Raw genomic sequence first — 23,759 nt, 5'->3', positions numbered from 1 at the left:
TTTACAACGTTGCTACTCCCTCCGTGTTTTTTTAAGTGTTACAAAACTAGAATATAATAAGAGGTAAATTGTAATACCCCGTATTTTTATACGTATTTTATTTAAAGTATGTATTTTATATAATATTTAAATAGTTATAATCATTTTGATTAAAGCAATTTAATTAATATTATTATAAAAGGAAAGTTTATTTAATTATTTTTATTTAAAAGATGGGGTTTTAATTTAAGAAAGTTTAATTTTTAACAAGTTTTATTTGGGAAGGGATTAGGAAAACTAAAAGAGGAAAGTTTAGGGTAAAAGGGTTGGTAGAGAAGAGGTATAAATATCCCACTTATGAGGCAAAATCAACTTTGCCCAGAGTGGAGAAAACCCAAGGTAAACTCTCCCCTTTTCTCCTTATTTTTCTTTCTTTTTTTCTTCCTCTTCCCCTTCCCCTATGCTCGGCCGGCCACCATCACCACCACCACACGTGGCCGGACCACCACCGCACACCACCGCGCGCCACCAGCACACGGCCAGCAGCCGCGGCGACAGGCGGCCGTGGGGGCTGCTGCCGTGAGTAGCTCTCGAAAAAAAAAAAACTTAATCTTTCTTTCTCTATTTTAATCTATGCTTAGATCTAATTATAAATTATGAGTTTTTGGATTAATTTTGATATTTGAATGATGTAATTATATTAATAAATTTTCAGATTTAGTTTTAATTAAAAAGCCCCAATTTTTGAAACCCTAGGTTATTGATTTATGAAATTATGAAAGTATATGATGTATTAATGTTTAGATCTTCAATTTAAGTACTTTAAGACTAAATTTCAGCAAGTTTTAATTAGAAAAATAGTGCAGGAATTTTATGTAGAACCCTAAATATTATGTTTTTAAAGGAAATTTAAATTCCCATTAAGGGGGACTTAATTATGGTGTTCTAAATATAATTTCAGCTTATTCTAATTAATTTATGAAGGGTTTTAAAATAGTATATATTGCTGGAAATTTGTTTAGAGTGGACTTTAATACACTATTATAATTTTAATTTGTAGGAGACTTTGAAGTGAGCAATTTTTACTAGTCGTGGCGATTTTAAGATCATATTCAAGGTACGTTCGCGTACTTAGCATATTTGATGATGTAGAATCATGCTAGGTTTGGTTTCAATCAATTACAAGTAGTATCATGCTAAGGTTTATGTATTAAATTGTGAATTATTAGTATTGGTGAATGAATTATGAAGCATGAATTTATTTGTGATGATCTATGGATTGGAAATTATATTTTTGGCATGAGTATATGGACTACATATTTATTTATGGTATGTTAGAGAGCATGTTTAATTAAACTAATTGTTTAATTATGTTTAGAGTATTGAAAAGGAATTTTATTATAGTCCATATAATTTTTATTGATGCATTAAGCATGAGGAAGGAGCTATATAAGTGTCTATGTACACAAGGAATAAATGGTATGTTGGTGCCTTTGTGCACTTAAGGTGTTTTTACACCGAGGGATAGGATTGTTGGCGCTTTATGCGTTTAAGGTGTCTTTGACACTGAAGTAGATTTAAAAAGGGTTCAACATTAAATTATATGTGGTCACTAATTATTCAAGAATTAAATTGGTATGTTTGTTTGATTGAATAATTATTGTTGATTGAATTTATTATGCTTTAGGAGTCATCACCAAGTTTAATAATCTGTAAATAACGTAAAGTGAACAATGGAGTATATACCTTGAGTAAAAATAATTTCAGTTCAGTTTAAATAAGTGTAGTTCAGTGAAATTCAGTTTTTCTTAAAGAAAAATCATACTCCCTTTGTTTTTAAATACTTGCTCCATTTCTCTTGGACACGCATGCCGATGCTAATCTTTGATCACTAATATCTTTAATTATCAATAAGTATAAATTTTAACAATTGAAAATTAATAATTTATTCATTGAGATGATTCCAACAAGTACTCGCAAGACTATATTTTTTCTTATGTATAAATCACAAACATTAGTCAAAGTAAGACAAATGAATAGTGCAAAAAATAGAAATAGAGCAAGTATTTAAAAACGGAGGGAGTGATAGAAAATCAGTAAAAAAAATAATTTCAGTTTAGCAAAAATATTTTCAGTTTAGTAAAATTAATTTCAGTTCAGTAAAATTTATTTAAGTTCAGTAAATAATTTAGGTTCATCAAATATAATTTTGTTTCAGTAAAAATAAATTCAGATCAGCAAAAATAAGGTGAAGTGAACGGGGCCTTAGTAAGCGTTCAAAACATGCGTTGACAAGCTAAGCGTGATAATAGAAAAATGTCAACTAAAAAATAGAGGCAGTATAATTTTATTGGATCCCACTAGTTGAGATAAATGATTTAAATATGTAAAAGTTTTCCAAATAACGAAATGGAACATATTTTTTTAAAAAAGGACGGAAAGGAAAGTGGAAAACGGAGGGAGTAGTAGAGATTCACTTTGCCTTCACTTTACAAAAAAAAAAAATTATATTCAATAAAACTAATTTCATTTCGGTAAAAAAATCTTTAAACTTAAAGAAGAAATATAATAAAAATTCAGTAAAATAGTCCTAAGTTTTAAAACTTGCATCATAAAGTGATTTTTACTAATCTTAAAATCTTAGTTAAACACCCATTGGAGGTTAGTGCAGTGGTGATTGAGGTTGCACTTAATAGGGAGGATTGCGTGTTTGATCTCCCACAACATATAAAAGTTACACGTAGTTTAAATGTTGTTAGATCTATTTTGATAAGTCAGATTACAAGTCAAAAAGATAAAATATCCATAATTTTTTTTAGGGCAAAGGTTACCAATCACAAGGCTTACGCCATTACATACTAATTTTCACAAGCTAATTCTTATCAATAACAATCGTAACTTTGAATACGACTGGTACGAGTAAACAAATACGAGTAATAAATACATGAATGTTTGAACGTTCAACAGATTAAAGAAATGATTATATTCCAATTTTTCCCTTGTTTTTTATTTAATTCTTTAATTACACTCTTAACTACACGTACTCCCTCCGTTTTTAAATACTTGCTTCACTTCCTTTTCCGCCCGTTTTTAAATACTTGTTCCATTTCCTTATTTGGAAAGTTTTTACAATATTTAATTAATTTCTCATACTTAGTGGACCTAACATATATTCTCTCTCCTCTAATTCTCTCCAATACTTTTGCCTTTTACATTTTTTTTTATTCTTCTACCAACCCCACTATCTCCATATTTTATTATTTTCTCCAATTTCTCCTAAAACTCCGCTGTAACACCCCAATAATTCTCCCTTTTCCAAACCACTTAATTTAAATAAAATAGTGGAGAACCATTGACGTGCTACCGCCAAGTGTTAAAACGTTAAGGCTTTATCAAAGTATCGCAGCTCAAAGTATCGCAGCGGAAAGACAAACTTAAGTCTTTAAAATAACATAGTTTAGAAAACGAATAAGTCAAAGCTTACAAATTGGAACCATATAAGGCCCTTATTTAAAACCAAACCAATATTAAAAATCCAAAACATAATCAAAACAGTAAAACATAAATAAGTTCAACACAAAGAACGAATACTCTCAATCACACCAATCCCTTGACAATGCGTATGTCAAATCCCCGAACTTCACATCATCAAGCTAACCTGTGCAATACTGCTCCCCAATAATACAAGTGTAATAATTGGATCATCACAGGGTCATTGAAAGGCGAAGGCCATGAACAAAAGAAAACACACACAAAAGCACGCAATCAGCAAAGCTGAGTACATACAAGCTACAACGTACCAAACCTAGCATGCTCAATTAATTAAAGTAAATAAACATACAACACGAATTCATTAATCAAGACTCCACACTTAGACAATTCAACTATCTCAACATACTTACTAACTAATTCCAAACACTTGACTCTTTATATTTAATTTAATTAATTTAGTTTGGAGTAAGCAATAGACCAGGTTGTCCAATCCAGGTCCCAAATGACCATTTGAAATAAAAGTTTAGCGCGATGCAAGAATGGGCGCGACTCCATTCTCACAAAGTTAGTCTAGGATCCCATCTAACTTTCATTATAAAATAAAATGTAAATACCAAAAGAGAAGAGGACATGTTGATCAAACAAGCCTCGAAAAGCCACGGGCTACCACCGTGTACCCCAACCCATAATTGTCAATACTCTAGAAGTGCACGCTTTCCAGAGTTTTATTGCTCATCCATGTTTCACTTTACGTGATTACAATTTTAATTAATAGCCGACTCAATCAAGAAGACCATACATAACAATCATACATAAATTCATTTTTAATCTTATTTAGGACAATGGTGATCACATCACAAATTGACCTTTAATTCTATAAAACTTCCAAATTATCCAAAATTGTTGAACATAGTCAACTCACCTAGCCATTTCGGCTTAATCCACCTTTACTCAACATACTAACAAGTTATGATTGAGTAATAAATAAATAATAATAACCTTGTGGAATAATTAATAAATTCATTCCACTTAAACCATTCAATTCCAATCCTTTAATAATCCAAATGTGGTTAACAAACCAATCCAATAAAATTATGCTTGTATCAACATTCCATACAAACATTTTATCCAATATAATTCAACATGTTTGCATCCATAATTCCATACAAACATAATCAATTCACCAAAACATGTTTCATAAACATAAGCACATGAATTAAATCAATGTGTAACCAAACAATTTCCATCCAAGTGTTCCCTAATCATGAAACTAAGTTCTTTCCTTTTGGTACCTAAACATGATACTACTTATAACGAATTAGACATGTACGTACCTCGTACAAACAATCCTTTGAGCCACTTTTAATCACTTAAAATTCTCCTAGGGAATAATCACTTCCTAGAAAACAACCAACAATTAATATTACTATCCCAAGTAATTTCCAACAATATAATATGATGAAAAACTTATTAAAATAGAAAAAACATATTTATATACTTAATTAACTTTAAACATAATTAATTTTATTAATCAAACTCAAGGATAAAATTTTAAGCATAAAAAAAACTTCGTTAAAAATGAAAAACTGCCCGAAAATCATATTTAAAGGCAGAAGTTGGCCACGAGAGGGTGGTGCTCACCACCAAAGGTGGTGAGTCTTTCTTAAAACATCGTTTCCACATGAAAAACACTACTTTTTTGTCAAAATCGGATGAGTTCAGAACCTGACCGGGATTAAAACGGGATTATTATTAACGAACCGAAATCTAAACATTAAAACACGAATTTACGTATTCAAAATAATCTGGAAACTAATTAGTAGTATAATCACCAAAATTTCAAAACATCATTACTATAAAAGCCCTAAATCAATTGTTCATAAAAACCCTAAAATCATGATTTTCAATAATTAAAAACCCTAGGTTATTAAATTTACAAAATCTGAAAATTATAACATTTATAAAATATGAAATTATAAATTTTAATCATCAAAATACAATTTGATACTAATTAAATTGATTTCAAACAATAAAATCAAAACCCATAATCAATAATTATAATTACACAAATTAATAAAACAAAAGAGAAAGAAAATAAGACTAACCTTTTGTGTGGGGAAATTTTGGGGATATATGGGGTATTTATAGGAGAGAGAGTGGTGTAGGGTTAGTTTTAAGATTGGGCCTCATAAAATTAATGGGCCAATTAAGAAAGGAAAGTAGGTTTGGTTTGTTTGCTGGATATAAATTATTGAAGAAAGGTTCATAAAAAGTTCTTTGTAATAAAATCATTCATCAAACCCAAAAATAATTTGAAACTTTTGAAATTAAATCCGAAAAAATACAAATAAATATTAAGAATAAAATATAATTTCATTAATAATATATTTAAAAAAATACGGGGGATTACAATCTACCCCTCTTAAAAGAAGTTTCGTCCCGAAACTTAGCACAAAATCCCATAAATTGCAAAACTTTTGCATAAAGCCATTTCAAAATTTTCAAAATTATGTTGCTGGAATCCCAATTGTGTCATAATATCGACACTAATACTTTATCACCATCCCAATTTACGCACTTTACTAGATGCGTAAACAAATAAAATCGCTATGAAAAGCATGAAAACACCATAAAATAGCATAAAATAGGGCAAAAAACGCGAAATTATACGCATTCTACCCCCCTTAAAGAACAAGAGTTACGCCCTCGTAACTCACCATATTAAATAACTTAGGTTATCTCTTTCTCATATCATCCTCGGCCTCCCAATGGCTCATGTTTTCCTCACTTTTCGAGTATACCAAAATATCATCAATAAAAACAACTACAAACTTGCTCATGGAATACTCGATTCATCAAGTCTATAAAGATTACAAGTACATTGGTCAACTCAAAAGACATAACTGTAAACTCGTAGTGCCCATATCTAATCCTAAAAGCAGTCTTAGGTATATCCTTATCAGCCACTCTTAATTGATGATACCCCGAACGTAAATCAATCTTGAAAAACACACTAGCTCCCTTCAATTGATCAAACAAATCATCGATCCTGGGTAGTGGGTACTTATTCTTTACTGTAACATTATTCAACTCCCTATAATCGATCCACAATCTCATGCCCCCATCTTTCTTCTTCACAAAATACATCCAAAACTCATTCACAATTGGCACATCTTCCACATTCACTTACTACTCATTTCCAAGTCTTGCACACAACAAAAGAACAAAGGATGCCCCTTACGTACAAGTTTTGACAACTTCAACACAGAAATAATCCCAATACCATTTGGTTTCCCAAAACGTCTGTAATATACAATCTCCCCCAAAGAACTCCTTAAGTAAACCTTCTTTATCTCATAATCAATCTTATATTAGCTTATAAGTGGCTAACGAATCTATTCCCAAAATGACATCAAGGTCACCCAACTCAAATTCTATAAGATTAGATGGAAAATTAGTCTCTCGGATCCAATCCTCAAAGGTAAACCCTTATGTATCTTGGTGCACCTCACAACCTCACTAGTAGGCAAACTAATAGGCAAGTCAATCGAATTTGGTTCAACTAGTCCTAATAGCAGCAGCTAAAGCATCATTGTTAGCCATCCTCCTTCTCTGCCTAGAAATGTAACACACTCTTAGGCCGACATCTGCGCGAAAGAACTCCACTTGCTTAATAAATCACATTCATGATCATCAAATATATATATTAAGGTAGAAAGGTGTACACGACCACACAATCGCCCCTAATAAGTCACTTTCAAAGGAAATGATTATTTATTTTTAATCATTCCTACTCACACGAAAATTAAATAAAATAATTCCCTTGATTCAATTCCACCAAAATTCATGCATCAAGTGCAAAACATTATTAAATTAACATACATTAGTAGACACATAATTACATGCTTCACACAAATAAATTAAATCATTTAAACATTTCACATTGCACAAAGAATCTCATTCCATTTCATTCCATTTGACATGCTTTAATCCTTAAACATGATACTAAGTGATCACTCAAGTTTGCACCATTACATAAAACATAGATGAATTAAATAACTTGCATGATCACTTCATACATGAATAAAAGCATAAAGTAATTAATTACAATGCATACAGAAATAAATAATCTATTTTATACGCCCTTCCTAATTCTACCCAAATCTCGCCGATAAATAAAATAAGAGCACGAAGTAAGAATAAAATAAATAATTAAATTCATTTTATTTCAAATGACTAAATAATTCAAAATAAATAAAACAAAAGAGAAAGAAAATAAGACTAACCTTTTGTGTGGGGAAATTTTGGGGATGTATGGGGTATTTATAGGAGAGAGAGTGGTGTAGGGTTACTTTTAAGATTGGGCCTCATAAAATTAATGGGCCAATTAAGAAAGGAAAGTGGGTTTGGTTTGTTTGCTGGATATAAATTATTGAAGAAAGGTTCATAAAAAGTTCTTTGTAATAAAATCGTTCATCAAACCCAAAAATAATTTGAAACTTTTGAAATTAAATCCGAAAAAATACAAATAAATATTATGAATAAAATATAATTTCATTAATAATATATTTAAAAAAATACGGGGGATTACATCCGCGCATGGAGAAATAGAGCAAGTATTTAAAAACGAAGGGAGTATGTAATCATCCCTACCGTTATTCAATCTTTCACCCTATTTAATATTCAATACTATACAAATTCATGGACAATAATAAAAGGGTACTACGACGATTTTTTTGAGGTATGAAAATTATGTGTTTTTTTTTCCGCAAAATTTTATTTATAGATGAACAATCAAACAAAATAAAATTTCCATGTTATACGATTTTATTCGGAGACATGTCAGGGTGTCGGGATGTGTTTCCGGGGGTCAACAGTACCCCCCAGATCAGATTTTCGGGAGTCAATGGTACCCCCCCGATAAGATTTTCGCCTTTCTAGGGGTTATCGGTACCCCTCGGATCAGATTTCCGGGGGTTAATAGTAACCCTCGGATAAAAAAAAAGAACGAAATATTATATATTAAAAAATAAGAACGAAATTACACATATATATTACCTTAGGTGGGAGGAAAAATGAATGTGAAATTTGTGGGATTAGAAAAATGTCACGGGATTAGCAAAGGTAAACCGTAGAATTGGAGAATTTTTTTTTTTTTTGAAACAAAATGGAGAATTTTTTTAATTTGAATTTTACTTTATCTTGCACAATTCTTGCATTTACGTTATTTTGTACAAATGAGTATTGTAGTCTTTTATTACTTTCATTTTTTTTTTTGACACGCTTTTATTACTTTCATATCAATAAATAATTTCTGCATACAAATTTTTTTGTACTGCATTTAGTAATTGTGTTCCATTATAGTTTAACATACTTACATACTCGGTTCAATCATTTAATCGAGAAAATGCAAGTTTATTTCCATGAAGTACCGGTTTAATTGTTTAAAGTAGCGGTTTTGTACGGAGATTAATTGGAGTAACCTCTTAAAATTCTACTCGGGTCAAGCTATAGATAAAATCATGACCGTTGAATTATGTTGAACTGACGGTTGCCATTAATCTTCCTCCTACGTTATCTACACCAGTACACCCCCTCCCTTTTCCATTGCAGCAACTTCTGAGGTAAGAAGTATTTTATTCTTTAATCCTTTATTAAGTCATTATATCATCGTAAATTTGATTATTGAATTTCTGGTCATAATTACTGAAGTTATGGAAGATTATAACAATCAATTTTGTTGCTAGAATTTTGTTATGTGCAATTTACATTGATATAATTTAGTGAGAAGAATTAGTATGTCGCTCACCCGACCCATCAATACGATCGAAAGTCATTTTGAATCTAGCCAACTGTCATAACCAAATTAACTAAAAATTTACAACCAATAATAATAATAATAATAACAACAACAAAAAACAACAACAACAACAATTTTTTTTTTTGACAGAATTATTACCAACAAAATTAACATTACTAAAAATAATTCATTTTTTTGAGGGACATTACTAATAATAATTAATTACAAATAAATAAAAATATAAGCATAATTAAAAAAATAATAATAACGTTTTTTTAAAAAAAAAAAATCAAAAAAATTTAAATTTTAAAACCTGGTAACCGAATCGAAAGCCAAATTCGGTCACCGTGACAACCGAGTGGTCAAATCCGGTGAACAGCGGTTACCGGAGGGCAAATCCGGTTACCAACATCACATTACACCGCCGCGAAGTTTCAACGCTGCAGGTAACCGGCGGCGAAATCCAGTTACCGCTGCTGATAACCGGAGTCCAAATCCGATTACCAGCACCGGTAACCTGCATTTCATTGGAAAAAAAAAACACGAAACAGAAAAAAAAATTCAGAAACTCGAAACACACCTCCTTGCCACCCATTCTGCCGCCGCTGCCGCCGGTACTTGAATCTGCGCCGCCTCCACCACCGCAATTAGCGCCGCCACCGCAGCTGCTGCCTAAAGTGGCCCTGCTTTTAATCCCTGATCTGTACACACGGGTGTACCATGCGCATGGTACACCTGGGCAAAAACGGCGTCGTTTTCTTCATAAAAATCAGGCAGCAAATAACCAAAAAAAAGGCGGAAAGAACATCATGTTAGTTGAGAAAGAACATGCATATTCTAAAGAACATCAAGTTAATATAAAAAGAATGCGAGATTTTCTCAGCATGAACCATTAACTACGGGAAAATATCTACCCATGACTCACATTAACTGATAAAATTTTTACAAAATCTTATCATTTTCCAAAATCAGTTTTGGAAAATCATAAGATTTTGTAAATTTTTTTGTATCTTATAATTTTCCAAAATCAGTTTTAGAAAATCATAAGATTTTGTAAATTTTTTTTATTCTGTAACAATTCACCCAACAATAATTTAAGTTTTCGTTTTTAAATTTCAAAATTTTAATTTCATTTTCAAAATTTTAATTTCATTTTCAAAATTTCAAATTTTAAATTTTAGTATGTTCTCAAAAAGACGAAAAGAACATCAGCTTAATTTCAAAGAACATGGCAATTGTAAAGTACATTACGGCTGTGAAAAAGAACATAATCAATAAGGAGGTAATTTTGGGGAAGTTACGAAAAGAAAGTCAGCTTAATTTTTTATTTCGTTCATATTTTTCACCAATTATATATATAGTTATGATATTCATTTTAGGTTCAGTTTATATATTTCTTGTGATGTTCTATATGTGATTTAATAATGTTCTTTATTAGAAAACATGATGTACTTTATAGTTGTTTGTAATGTACAATTAATTTTTAAAACTATATTCTTTCCTTATGTCCATAATTATATTCATACAATGATTTTTTTTTATTATATTAGATATTTTAATACATTATTTTAAATGTTCATGTTCCTTGATTGTAATTGCAATGTACTTTAATTTTATTGTCACATAATATTCATTGGTTATTGTGAATTGTTCTTTGAATTTTGTCTTTGGATTGTGGTAGGTATGATATAAATAAGTTATGTTCATTACATAATATTACCATGTTCTTTAATAAATTTACGGATGTTCTTTAGATCTGAACAATAATCATCAATAGAGGAGATCTCAATTCTTAAAAGAATATCGTCATCAACCTTAGCTTCATGATCCTGCTTTCAAAAAAAACATAGTTAATGATAGGGGTGAGCACAACCGGGTACCCGGTTGATTTCGACGGACCCGGTCTTGGAACTGGTTGTACCGGGTCCTGTATACTTGGAACTGGTTATACCGGGTCCTCAAATTTTGGACCCGGTATTGGAACCGGTGGGTACCAGTTCCAAATCCGGGTACCCAATTTCTTTTTTCTTGTTTTACTTACTATTTTACTAAAATTTTAACCTGCTATTTGAACTTGTCTTGTCTACTGTCTAGTGTCTATAGCTTGCATTGCTTCCTGTAATCTCCAAACTTAGAAAAAAAATAAAAATTGAAAAAAGGCTTTATAGCCAATTACAAAGTATAAATTAAAAGTTTTATTTTCAAAGTTCCTAAACATAATTAATAAAATAATAATGTCTTGTTAATAAAGTTCCACAAAGTCCATACAAACATCATCAAAATTTCAAGTTTACAACAAACTGACATAAAGTCCACAAACAACATAAAAACATCCTACTTTATTACAAGGTGAGATCTCTTGATTCCAAACATGAAGCACACACTTCACAAATTTCCTGTAAACAAAAAGCACATATATTAAAATATTAAATCATTAGAGTATATATATTAAATCACAACCAAAATTTGAGAAATAAAATATAAAAATGAATATTACCACATCAATTATTTCCAACAATGTCATTAACTTGTGGGATTCCACTATCACCCAATTCTGAAAAATCGTAAACAAGATAATTTAAGTAATAAACTTAGCAAGAGAAATAAAATATAAAAATAGATAATAGATGATAAATAGTAGTACTACCTTCTTCATACTTCTCGACATCCTCTAAAAAGCGCTCAATATCCACACAAATATTAGAAGCTCTTAGCCAATCTTGAGCACAAACTAAAGCTTCCACCGTCTTTGGCCCCAAACTACTACGAAATTGATCGAGTACTCGGCCGGATGTACTAAATGCGGACTCACTAGAAACGGTAGAAACTTGAATAGCTAAAATGTCCTTAGCTATTGTTGCTAACACCTTGTATTTGTCACTTTTTTCCTTCCACCATTGCAAAATATCAAACATATCCCCATCAACCCTTTTCTCCCTAACTTCTTCAAGATAGTTATCCAACTCACTTTTTTCAATAACCCCTCCTCCACCGTCTTCCTCATCAAACTCATCATAAAACTTTTTCATTTGCTCATTATTTGGTGCTATTGAGCTTTCTTGACCATTAACATTCATACTAGAATGATTAAAATCATGAACAACATTCTTGAGAGAAGAGGCAAGAATTGCATCATAATAGTCAAACAACTTTCTAAGAATGTCATACAAATCGTCACACATAACATCCACCTTAACAAAGTCACGAGGAAAAAGCTTTTTAAAAGAGTACTTCACAAACCTAAGCTTATATCGAGGATCTAAAACAACCGCAACTAACATCATGACATTTGTCTTAGTAAGATCTCCATAATACTTATCAAACTTGTCCCTCATTAGCTTACCCATAACACGAATATCTATATTTGAAGAGTTTTCCCATTCTAACAAAGAATTCAATACACCCAAAATCTCATGAAAATGCATGTTTAAAGTGACATACAAACTTCCCGACATCTTCTTTGTAGACTCATAAAATTGCTTTAAACACAAAGCCAAAACTTTAGCATTTCCCCAATCCTCTTTTGTTGGAACTCCATCCTTAAGTTCCTTACTAAAATCCGGGTCATCTTCCTTAAATCTATTAAAAGCTTTTTCAAATTTCAAAGCGGTTTCAAGCATGAGATATGTAGAATTCCATCTAGTTGACACATCAAGACATACCGAGCTTTTACAAGAAACTTTCACAAGCATAGCAGAGTGTGCAAACAATTTTGCTCTAGAAGGAGAGCTCCTCACATATCTAACAGCACTACGAATATTAGCAATCGAGTTTTTTTACCGAAGATAAACCATCTTTCACAATCAAATTCAACACATGACAAGCACATCTCATATGAAAAAATGAACCCTCCAAAACAAGTTTATCAAGAAAATTAGCTTTCAAATAACCAATTGCCACATCATTTGAACTTGCATTATCAACCGTTAAAGACAACAATCGATCCTCAATTCCCCATTTAAGAATGCATGCTTCAACAACTTTCCAATCTCCTTACCTTTATGACTATCCATTAATTGAAAATTCAAAATCCTTTTTTGCAACTTCCAATTATCATCTATGAAGTGAACAGTCAAACAAAGATAGTTAAAATTTTGAATAGAAGTCCAGCAATCAGTTGTTAAAGATACTCTTGATTTTAAACATTTAAGTGTATTCTTCAACTTCTCACTTTCACAAACAAATAGATTTTTCACATCTCTTGCAACAGTGAACCGTGAAGGTATATGAAATTGAGGAACAGCAACATGACAAAAATATCTAAATCCTTCACGCTCAACTATAGAAAATGGTTGTTCATCAACAATAACCATTTTTGCTAAAGCAAGTCTACATGCATCTTGATCAAACTCCCAATTAGACATCACAGTAGAATCAGATGGAGAAGCTTTAAACATAGAAATGAGTTTTTGCTTATTGTCAATATTTGTAGGGTACTTTGGACATGACTTAAGATGCTTCTTTAATGATGAAGTTCCATTATTAGTGTTACCTGTTAAAATTTTGTCACAATATTTGCATCTAATCTTGATTATTTTTTTGGTTTTCGGATCTCTAATGTCCCAAAAATGGCTCCAAAACTCAGACTTCCTCTTATCGCCAACTGTGGTTGGTTCGCTGGTTGCATTCCCAACACCGGCATCACTTTCATCATCCATAGGTTCATGACGTTCATGATCCATCACTAATCTGAAATAAAATTAAAATTATACATTGATATATAAATAAATAGGAGAGTAATAATGTGTACATTCTAGCAAGTAGGTTCGGTCATTACTAGTTTACTACTAGCTTCTTAAGTAGAGTATACATTATTAATCAAATTCATTTTCATAATTAAATTCTATTTTGCTCCTTACTGCAATGCACTCACCACCACCTCCGACCACTGTCCTGACTTACAGCAGACGACAGAAGGTCAGAAGCAGCAGCAACATCAGAACAACAACAATAACAAGCCATATTTACAAGGGACTAAAGCAGCAACATAATTAAAGTAGTACCGATAGTAATTAAGGCCTTATTGCCATTTCTATGTTGTATTGGTACTTTGGTAGTATATATAGAAGTAGTTTAGCAAATGGGACTAAAGCAGCAACATAATTAAAGTAGTTTATCGTTTACAAGTTGGTAAGCTAATCAAACATCAAACTTTCTGCCTTAGATCACTGTCATTTACTCATTTACACGCTTATTCGTTGCACTTACTCAAACTAGCAAGTAGAAAACTAACTACAAATTGACAAATTTACGGTATACATATTTACAAAAAAAAAAAAAACACAAATTTTTAATCTAAAAAAAAGTACAATTAATCAATTATCATAAACATGCGAAACTCAAATAATTTGCGAGTAAAATAACAAAAAGAGCTTGAGAGGAGAAGAACCTTTAACAATATGAGCAAAAGCTGTGAGATCTGAGAGCTTCAATCCGAGTGGTGAGAGTGTGAGACCGTGAAAGCAAGAACGGAGCCGTCGTGATGGAGGGGTGACCAGTGAAGGGGTGTTTTCTCTGTTGAGGTGAGAGAGTATGTGATTCAAAGTGGAGGCTGTGAGATTTTAGGGTTAGTGAAGTGAGAAAGAATATGAGTACATTAGTATGTTGGGCTTATTTTGATTTGGGCTCTAAAAAAAGATACAAGTATTTGAACTATTCAGCAAATTAGCTCTAAAATGTCCAGTTCCAAGACCGGGTACCCGGTTATATTGGTTCCAAGACCGGGTACCCGGTATTGGAACTGGTATAACCGGGTACCCGGTGGGTACCGGGTCCAAAATTTTAGGACCCGGAATTGGAACCGGATCTAACCGGGTCCTATATTTTGGACCCGGAATTGGAACCGGTACAACCGGGTCCGGGTCCGGACCCGCCGGGTCCTAACCGGTTCCAGTTCCAATACCGAGTACCCACAGTTTTTGCTCACCCCTAGTTAATGATAATAAATATTAAAAAAAAATTTAGAATTAATAATTGATATAGTATTTAAAATTAATGTTATAATAATTCAAAGAACATATATACAGAACAAATCAAAGAACATCGAATCAAAGAACATACATGATGAATCAAAGAACATACATGATGAATCAAAAAACATCGAATCAAAGAACATACATGGTGAATCAAAGAACATACATGATGAATCAAAGAACATACAGAGTAGCACAAAGTACATGTCGTTTTCATAAAAGTACATGCCATCTACTAAAAAGTACATACATAGTAGCACAAAAGTACATATATAATTAACACGTGCACATGCGTTATTGTATAAAATCAACATTGATTTCAGCAACAATAAAATATAATAAGAAAAATAAAAGAACATATCTAAATACTAAAAGAACTTCATCTTCAACCTTAAACAAAACTACTGAAAAATTAAAAATATGATTTAAATCGATAAGAAAATTATAGTCAGTAATAATAACTACATTTAACAATCATTATAAAAGATTAACAACTGCAAAATATTTAATCGATTAAACAATTCACCTTCATTGAGGTTTACGATACCCTCGACTTCACCTTCATTGTTGATATCATCATCATTTGCATCATCAAGAAATCTAGCATTAGAGTCATGGCGAAATTCGGATTGATAAACCATTATTAACTTCTTCTACAAGGAATTCAGATCTCTGTAATCTTCTCTCTGTAATTTTCTCTCACTAAAAATTAAGGGTCTCTATAAATTTCTCTCTCTAAATCTTTTTTGAAAAATATCAGTTAATGATAATTACCAAAAACCAAAAGCTATAAAATCGGCAAATTACTATTAACTGTTTTAATTTTTTTTTTTAAATTCGTGTAATTCAAATTTCCTTGAATTACTAAATTTGAATTACTCTTGCCAACTCATCAGGTGCACCATGAACATGGTACACCCTTGTGTATTATCTAACTTTCACCTGCTTTTGGTTGTTTGTGGAGGTTGTGTGGTAAAAGTGGATGATTGAGATAAAAAAAATTATTAACTTTAGAGTGAAAATGTAAGGGTGAAAATTGGGTTAGGGTTTACTAAGGGTAAAATTGTCAACTTGCTTCAAATGATGGCGGTTATGATAAAAATGGACGGCGGTATTTAGCATTCCACAAAAAAAAAACTACAAACTATCCAAAATAAAACATGACTTTTACTCTCTTTAATCCGACAAAGTCAATCTCGATTTCTCAAGTTTGACGAGCTTCAAACTCAACCCGAGCGCTCAAGTCAAGCCTAGATGGTTAACTTAACACCCCGTGGCCACAATCTAGTATTAGGGCCTGTTCATATTTACTTAATTTCAGTTCAGTTCAGTTCAGTTCAGCTCCAATCAGTTCAGTTCAGCTCCAATCAGTTCAGTTCAGTTCAGTTCTGTTCAGCTCTTAATTTCCCTCTCTCATAAAATATTCATATCAGCTCAATTCAGTTCAGTTCAGTTCCAATCAGCTCAATTCAGTTCAGTTCAGTTCCAATCAGTTCAATTCATTTCAGTTCAACTTCAATCAGTTCGGTTCACTTCAGTTTAGTTCAGCAAATGTGAACAGGCCCTTAATTGGAATTAAAATGACTTCATTTAAAATTATTTTTCATGGAACACCATTTTTAGTAGTTTACTAATAATTTTCCCAATAAGTTATTTTCCGTAGCCTAAAATTCTACACAATTATGTTGATCTGACGGTCGCCGTTAATCTTCTTCATACATTATCTACACCCCCTCTCTCTGCTCCATTGAAGCAGTTTCTGAGGTACGACGTTTTTTTTTTATAATTTTTGTAACCTTCTTTAAGTAATCATATTATCGTTAATTTGATTGTTGAACTTTTGGTCATAATTTACTGAAGTTTTGGAAGATTATAACAATCAATTTTGTTGCTAGAATTTTGTTATGTGTAATTTACATTGATATAATTTAGGGAGAAGAATTTAATGTTATTTTTGGAGCCTAAATTGATAATTGAGTCAAATTTTATTGTTAATGTGATTTCTGGAGCTTAATTTGATAATTGAGTAAAATTTGGTTGTGAATGTATTGTAAGGCTGTTAATTATAGCCCTTTATTGTAGGAAGTAACTATGAAATTGGACCTTTTCTCCCTCGGCCCCGGACGGCCACCCCTCTTGCCCCGGCTCGGAGACGGGCCTGATACTATTACTAAATTTCATGGTCTAGGAGCAAGATTATGGGGAGTTTGTTTGCTTAATTGGTCCGAAAGACGGCGAAAGTCTGTCAATTTTAAGACTATGGTTGGTAGTATTGAAAATAGGTTGGGTTCTCAGCAAGGTGGGATTCCATTTATTGAGGATGAAAGTGTAGCACAACAGTTGTATAATCCATTGGGTTCGAAAGGGGGTGAGATGAAATTATGCTATTTAGAGGAAAGGGATGAAGGGGAATTGTCTAAAAGAATTTTGGGTCTTAGTCGAACGAATAAGAGAAAGAGTGCAATGCAATTGTTTAGGTCAATGGAGTTTGCTGGACTACGGCCTGATTTACATGCCTGTAATTCTTTATTAGCTTGTCTTTCGAGGAATAGGATGTTGGATGATATGCTGAGAGTGTTTGCATTCATGAAGCGTGAGAAGATAATTTCGGGGCATTCATGTAGTTTAGTATTGAAAGCAGTGGTAAGTTATCGCGGTAGTGGTATAGCCTTGGAAATTTTTGATCAATGGGAGATTGAAAGTGAGATGAAGCAATGCTTTGATGCGATTGTTTATAATACTATGATGTCTATATGCGCTAAGGAGAATGATTGGGTACAAATGGAGAGGATATGGAATGCTATGAAGGGAAATGGGGTTATTGGAACGGAAGTTACTTATCGTCTACTTGTTTGTACATTTGTTCGTTGTGGTCAGTATGAGATGGCTATCCAGGCCTATGCTGAGATGCTTCAGAATGGACTAAATCCTGGGTGTGATACAATGCATGCTGTCATAGGTGCTTACACCAAAGAAGAGAAGTGGGATTTAGCTTTAAATGTGTTCCAAAGTATGCTGAATAGTGGATTGAAGCCAAATCTAATTGCTTGTAATTCTTTGATAAACTCACTAGGGAAAGCCGGTAAGCTTAAAGAAGCATTTGGGGTTTATAAACATATGAAATCCTTGGGCCATACTCCTGATACGTACACATGGAATGCCTTGCTAGCTGCTTTCTATAAGACCAATCAATATGCTTTTGCTCTCCAGTTCTTTGAAAGCATACAGAAAGATTGGAGCTTTGAACCAAATTTACAGCTATACAACACTGCTTTAATGTGTTGCCAGAGGCTTGGTTTTTGGGAGAAAGCTCTGCAGTTTCTTTGGAAAATGGAAAATTCCGGAATGTTAGTTTCAACTTCATCGTACAATATAGTTATTGGTGCTTGTGAGGTTGCTAGAAAACCAAAAGTTGCATTACAGGTTTATAAGCACATGGTTCAGAAGAAGTGTGCCCCAGATACTTTCACACATTTGTCTCTAATCAGAAGCTGCATTTGGGGAGATCTATGGGATGAAGTGGAGGACATTTTAAATGTAAGTTCATACTTTTCTGAAGTTGGCTATTTTTGCCGGTTTTTCAAGATACTTTTGCTCAATGATCTACATCTTTAAGAATGTCAACTTATTTTAAATAGATCTTATGTATCATGCAAAATCCAACCGTATTATTTGTCAAGCTGGCATGCTGTATCTATTAACTCCAGTATGCAAACAATTATTTGAACTGGCCCATGTTAAATGTGTCAGATTCTTTGACTGGTTAATTTTCCTTGTATCTTCTTCTATGACAATTTTTTTGTTGCCTTTTTATTTTTATTGTTTGGCTTCAAAATTCGTTGATGTCCCCTTTGGCAGGAGTCATCACTTGATGTATCTCTTTATAATGCTGCAATTCATGGAATGTGTCTTAGAGGGAGGATTGAGTCAGCCAAGAGACTATACATGAAATTGCGTGACATTGGCCTTGTACCTGATGGGAAAACAAGGGCATTGATGCTTCAATATCTGCAACGTGTCAACTCAAGGCAGTTAAAAAAGAGCAGGTAGAAAATACTTGTTTATTAATATGTCCCGTTCTTCCAGAAATAATATTCACATATATTACCTTGGGATGTCCTAAAATAAACCCATCAAGGGCATCAATAAAATACTGAGATCTAGCTATACAAATATTCAATACTAAAAATTCCTTTACTCTACATCTATATCTTGATTGGAAAAGCAAAGCCAGCGTTGCTATCAGATTAGTCATGTTACTGTTTCTTTCCGTATATATGAAGACCACTTATCCTTTTCTGCTTTAAAGGTTGGCAGTACCTGCAAAAAGACAGCGAAGGAGGAGAAGTTAAGAAAAACAAGCCATGAGATGCATCCTCTAAGCCAATTACAACTGGAAGTTGTAGAAGACCCTGTAACGTGGCTCTATGTTATCAAGTGCTAGCTCATGAACTGCAGGGCTTGTTCAGACAAGAATGCAGAAGTCTATAGGTATGAAATTGTTTTTCTGAGTGCTTCGATGAGTAATATCTGCGTACTGCTTGATTTCTCCCTCTTATATGTGTTTCCTTTTGTCTTTCTGTTCTCCTGTCATGCATAAGTTGCTGTCCAACATTTATTTTGACCATTTCTTTGATTCACCCTAATCTTATTATTTGTATTATAGAATTTTCATGGATCATTAGTGACTGGGTATGAGATAATGAATCTGATTTGAATTCATTTGCATGCTAATCAGTATCGTTTCCTTTGATAATCTCTGTCAGGCCATTGTGCCCTAACTAAGCTACATCTGTTTTTTTTTATTTTTATTTTTTATTTTTTATTTTTTTTATTATTTTATTTTTTATTTATTTTATTTTTATTGTGCTCCTTTGCCTACTCACCTAGCTGAAAACTATTACACAGCCTGAAGGAAAGTTGACTGATAGGCAGATTTGATAAGAATGGATCAGGCAAAACCTTTCATGCTTGTGAAACTCTTAGTACGTCATTTCCATTGCATTATAGACCACTTCTAGTTCCATCGTATATGTTTCCTGGATCCTGGTGAAAGTGAAGTAGTGAACCATAGTTCAGTTCAACAATTAACCGCTCATGTTGCTAGCTAGAATTTGTCTTATAGACTGGAATGGTGTTCCTTATTGACATTGGCCTTACTTAGCCCTATCAAAGGACAGGTTTATGGTATCCTCCTTATGCATTTAAGATAATCATTCTTGGTAGGAAGTGATCATCCAAAATTGTTAAGTTTGAATCAAGAATCAAGCGTTTTTTACTCTTGGTTTGCATTATTAATGAAGTTAGTGGTTTTTGGAAGAAAGCTGGTTAGATCGGGAGTAGCGCTAGTGTTAATGGTGATGTCCTACTGATAGAAGACCTAGATTATGCTTGTTACATCACAAAGTCATTTGTTGATTATATCACCAAAAACTGTTTTTAGTCAGGCCATGAGGTACTTGCCTTTTCCCATTAACTCCAATATTTTGAGAGTCAGTAAACTAACAACTCCTTTTGTGGTTGGTTGTGAGAAATGTTGTGTTTACTTTCATTTCGTCAAACAGTTGCAAGTGCCAATTTTATGTTTGGCTAATTCTAGAGGCATGTCACATGTGTTATATAAGAGCTTGTGTGCACTCACAAACCCGACTCCGAACACTTACCAAAAAAATGAAAGATTAAGTTAGAGAGGAGTATTTTGTGTGTATGACTGTGTGTTTAGAGTTTAGAATAACAGCTGGCAATTGATGAATAAACCCATCAGTCAAAATAATAAATATTGTATTTGTTACAATATTCAAACAACAAGAGCAGTCCAAAAACGTACCCAAAAGATAGAGGGCCCCAAACCACACACATTCCCCAAGACCCAAGTCTCGATCCTAGCCTGGCCAGCGTGCGTGTGTGTGGTATAAAAACCCACCACCCACTTCTTCAACTAAGTAAACTAAAGTACTCCAATATATAAATGTCAGAATACTCTCTCTTTTTCTTTTAATGTGGGACTTTTTCTCACTTTGTATTCTCTCTCATTCTTTGTTTTACATCAACAATTTCCAACGTGTGTTTCAATTGTATCGTTCACTTCTTTCTGGTTTCAATCTTCATTTTTACAAATAAAACAAGTAAATAAAATTGTACAGTTTTTCAGCTCAATTATTCTGTAGATGCATGCTGCAAGTATTGCTTCTTTAGGTTAATATAAAACATTGATTATCTAGATGTTCAGATGTTCTCCTGTGAGCTGTGAGTACTTCGTATTAGCAGTCAATTCATTATCTTGGTCAATATTTGCATACTAGTTGAGTATATTGTATAGCACCTTATGTTTAAGGATCTAACCAACTGAAGTCAACACTCTAGAGCTGTTACAAAAGGACATTAGTTTTTATGTTCTGCAAAGATCACTTCACCTGACAGAGGGGTTATGCTTCAATCAATTTTTCATTTATCTCAAATCTTATAACTTTTTGTAAAATTTTAGAGCTTTGGTCCAGTTACTTCTTAATTTTATGATGCTATGTATAAACCGTTGATAATCATGACATGAAGTCTCATCTAACCAGCAAATGAAGTGGTCTACAAAATCTTGATCTTCGTGTTTACAAAGCAATCTTGTGGGCATTCCTTAATTGTGTGTTCAAGACTTCTACAGTCCTCATTTTTTGCAACTGGGTTCAAACTTTTGGTTAGAAATCTTTTATTAATTATGCATGCACATCTTTCTGAATATATGAATGAAGAGTGCAGACTCCTCAACATCCTCAGCCTTAAGTGCAATCTCTTAATTCTTAGAAAATTCAGAATTAAGGAACCTGCAAGCTGCTCCAACTTGGCAACTTCCAAGTTGAACTCATTGTTTCTTATAAAGCCGTCAACATAGCCAACCAAGGAATTTGTGGTAGGCTATGTAGTACCTTTTGTACCTGTTGCCTTCGGAGAGTTAATCCTTACCAGGAGAAGTTAGTGTAATAATGATATCAATAAAGGTACTAAACATGTCTTCAGTTGATGCATCAAAAAATCAATCTTTGGTCTTTTAACTACACTTGAACTTTCAGGAGTTTCCGTGTTACAAATCGATCTTTGATCTTTTATTGTCATATCCCTTTCCTTTGCAATTCATGGTTGGTCTTTGAATAAGAACATATTTTCTTTAAATGCAGTAATTGACTGATATATTACATATTCTGCTTAGCTTATTGACACATTAAAAAGTTTTTTTTTATATATATATATATTTTTTTCCTTTTATCGTTCTTTTTTTTTTATTTTTTTATTATTAATAATATGTTATTTTGCATCTGTGTTGAGAACATGCTTATCGTATGCAGTTGGCAAATGATGGAAAGGACCAAGGATCTGCTCTGCTTGTTGATAAACCAATTGTCATGCTTCCTGCAAACAGCACATCTTACTCTACAGAAACTGAGAAAATAAGGAGTCAGGAAGCTCCTTCATGCATTCAAAGAACCAGATTTACAGTAAAGAAAGTCATGACTGATGGATTGGCAAAGTATTGATTGGCCAAAAAGACCTATTATCTTCATCTCATATGAAGGTAAATGATAAATTGTCTTTTTATGATCGTAAATGAAGGAAAACAGTTTTTGTTTATTAGGCCTCTAATTGCTAAGTGATTATTTACATGAGGTATTGACATAGTTGATTGGCCAGAAGAAGCAATTGAAACTATTCTCACTTCTAGAGCAGACAAGTTTCCAACGTCTTTTTGATGAAATAGACATAATTGTAGCGGAGAGGAAGAGAGTCAGAACTAAGATTCAGCCATAAAGTTGGATGAAGTCTCTGAGGAAATTAGCTTGACAGGAGCAGTGATTGCACTCCTGCAGATTAGGAGCCAAAGTTCCAGCATGATAAATGAGGCTCCATATGTGTACAGTAATTAAGCGGCATTACTAGATCTAGTAACAGTTGTACATAAAGAGTTTGGGATTTTGGATTCTTATCAATTTATCAATGTTCATGTAGTCGTGTAGATCTGATAATGCAAATTGGTGAGTTTACAGTCAAATATATCTCCACCTTGTTGGCATGAACTCAGGCCCGTTTCTGAGATTGTGGTGGCCTAGGGCGGAAAAAAAGGGGCCCTAATTAACTAACGATTGAATTTGTTGAGGGAAAAAATTGGGTATGCAAAAAACATTTAAGTATAATACTTAATCTAATGCTATGAAATTTTAAGTACAATAACATAAATTCAGAATAATACGTTTAATTTATAAAAAAGCATATTATTAAAAATTTTTGTAGAGGCGGTAGAGTAGTAAGCCCGTAAGCAACGTTTGACAATTTGATAATTCATAATCATTCATCATAATTTAAACAAAATTAGAATTAAGTGACAAAATATAAATCTGACACATTGATAATTTATAAATCAAACATTATAATTCGTATACATGTTTAATTTCATCTAAAATTAATAATTTTTAATTCTTGGAAAAAAGTAAATGAAAGAACTTATCAATATTGATATGTGAAGAACAATTGAT

At 32.6% G+C, this 23,759-nt stretch overlaps 1 protein-coding gene across 4 annotated transcripts; it reads left to right on the top strand.

Moving 5' to 3' along the window:
• The first annotated feature begins 8,869 nt into the window (after positions 1-8,869).
• On the top strand, positions 8,870-23,278 carry LOC145595326 (pentatricopeptide repeat-containing protein At3g29290-like). Of its 4 annotated transcripts, none has more exons than XM_081651717.1 (6): positions 16,877-17,007; positions 17,326-18,780; positions 19,102-19,289; positions 19,553-19,734; positions 22,578-22,804; positions 22,921-23,278. In XM_081651717.1, exons 2-4 carry the CDS (start codon positions 17,335-17,337, stop codon positions 19,593-19,595), a joined length of 1,677 nt encoding a protein of 558 aa, XP_081507843.1. In that variant the 5' UTR covers positions 16,877-17,007; positions 17,326-17,334; the 3' UTR covers positions 19,596-19,734; positions 22,578-22,804; positions 22,921-23,278. The 4 variants fall into 4 exon arrangements, with proteins under 4 accessions (XP_081507842.1, XP_081507843.1, XP_081507839.1 ...); XM_081651713.1 differs by having other exon boundaries at positions 22,909-23,278; XM_081651716.1 differs by lacking the exon at positions 16,877-17,007 and adding an exon at positions 8,870-9,095 and having other exon boundaries at positions 22,578-23,278.
• The last annotated feature ends 481 nt before the right edge of the window (positions 23,279-23,759 follow it).

The sequence above is a fragment of the Chenopodium album genome, chromosome 19, assembly GCF_948465745.1.
Source record: "Chenopodium album chromosome 19, dcCheAlbu1.1, whole genome shotgun sequence".
NCBI classification, from domain to species: Eukaryota; Viridiplantae; Streptophyta; class Magnoliopsida; order Caryophyllales; family Amaranthaceae; genus Chenopodium; species Chenopodium album.
Note: the sequence above shows the minus strand (reverse complement) of the source record. Positions and strands in the feature narration are given on the sequence as shown.

Bases quoted from the DNA above. Each gene is read 5' to 3' on its own strand.
- LOC145595326 (XM_081651716.1), top strand. From the start codon at position 17,335: ATGAAATTGGACCTTTTCTCCCTCGGCCCCGGACGGCCACCCCTCTTG. The intron at 18,781-19,101 runs GTAAGTTCATAC...CCCCTTTGGCAG, and splicing joins AAGTGGAGGACATTTTAAAT to GAGTCATCACTTGATGTATC. The intron at 19,290-19,552 runs GTAGAAAATACT...TCTGCTTTAAAG, and splicing joins AGGCAGTTAAAAAAGAGCAG to GTTGGCAGTACCTGCAAAAA.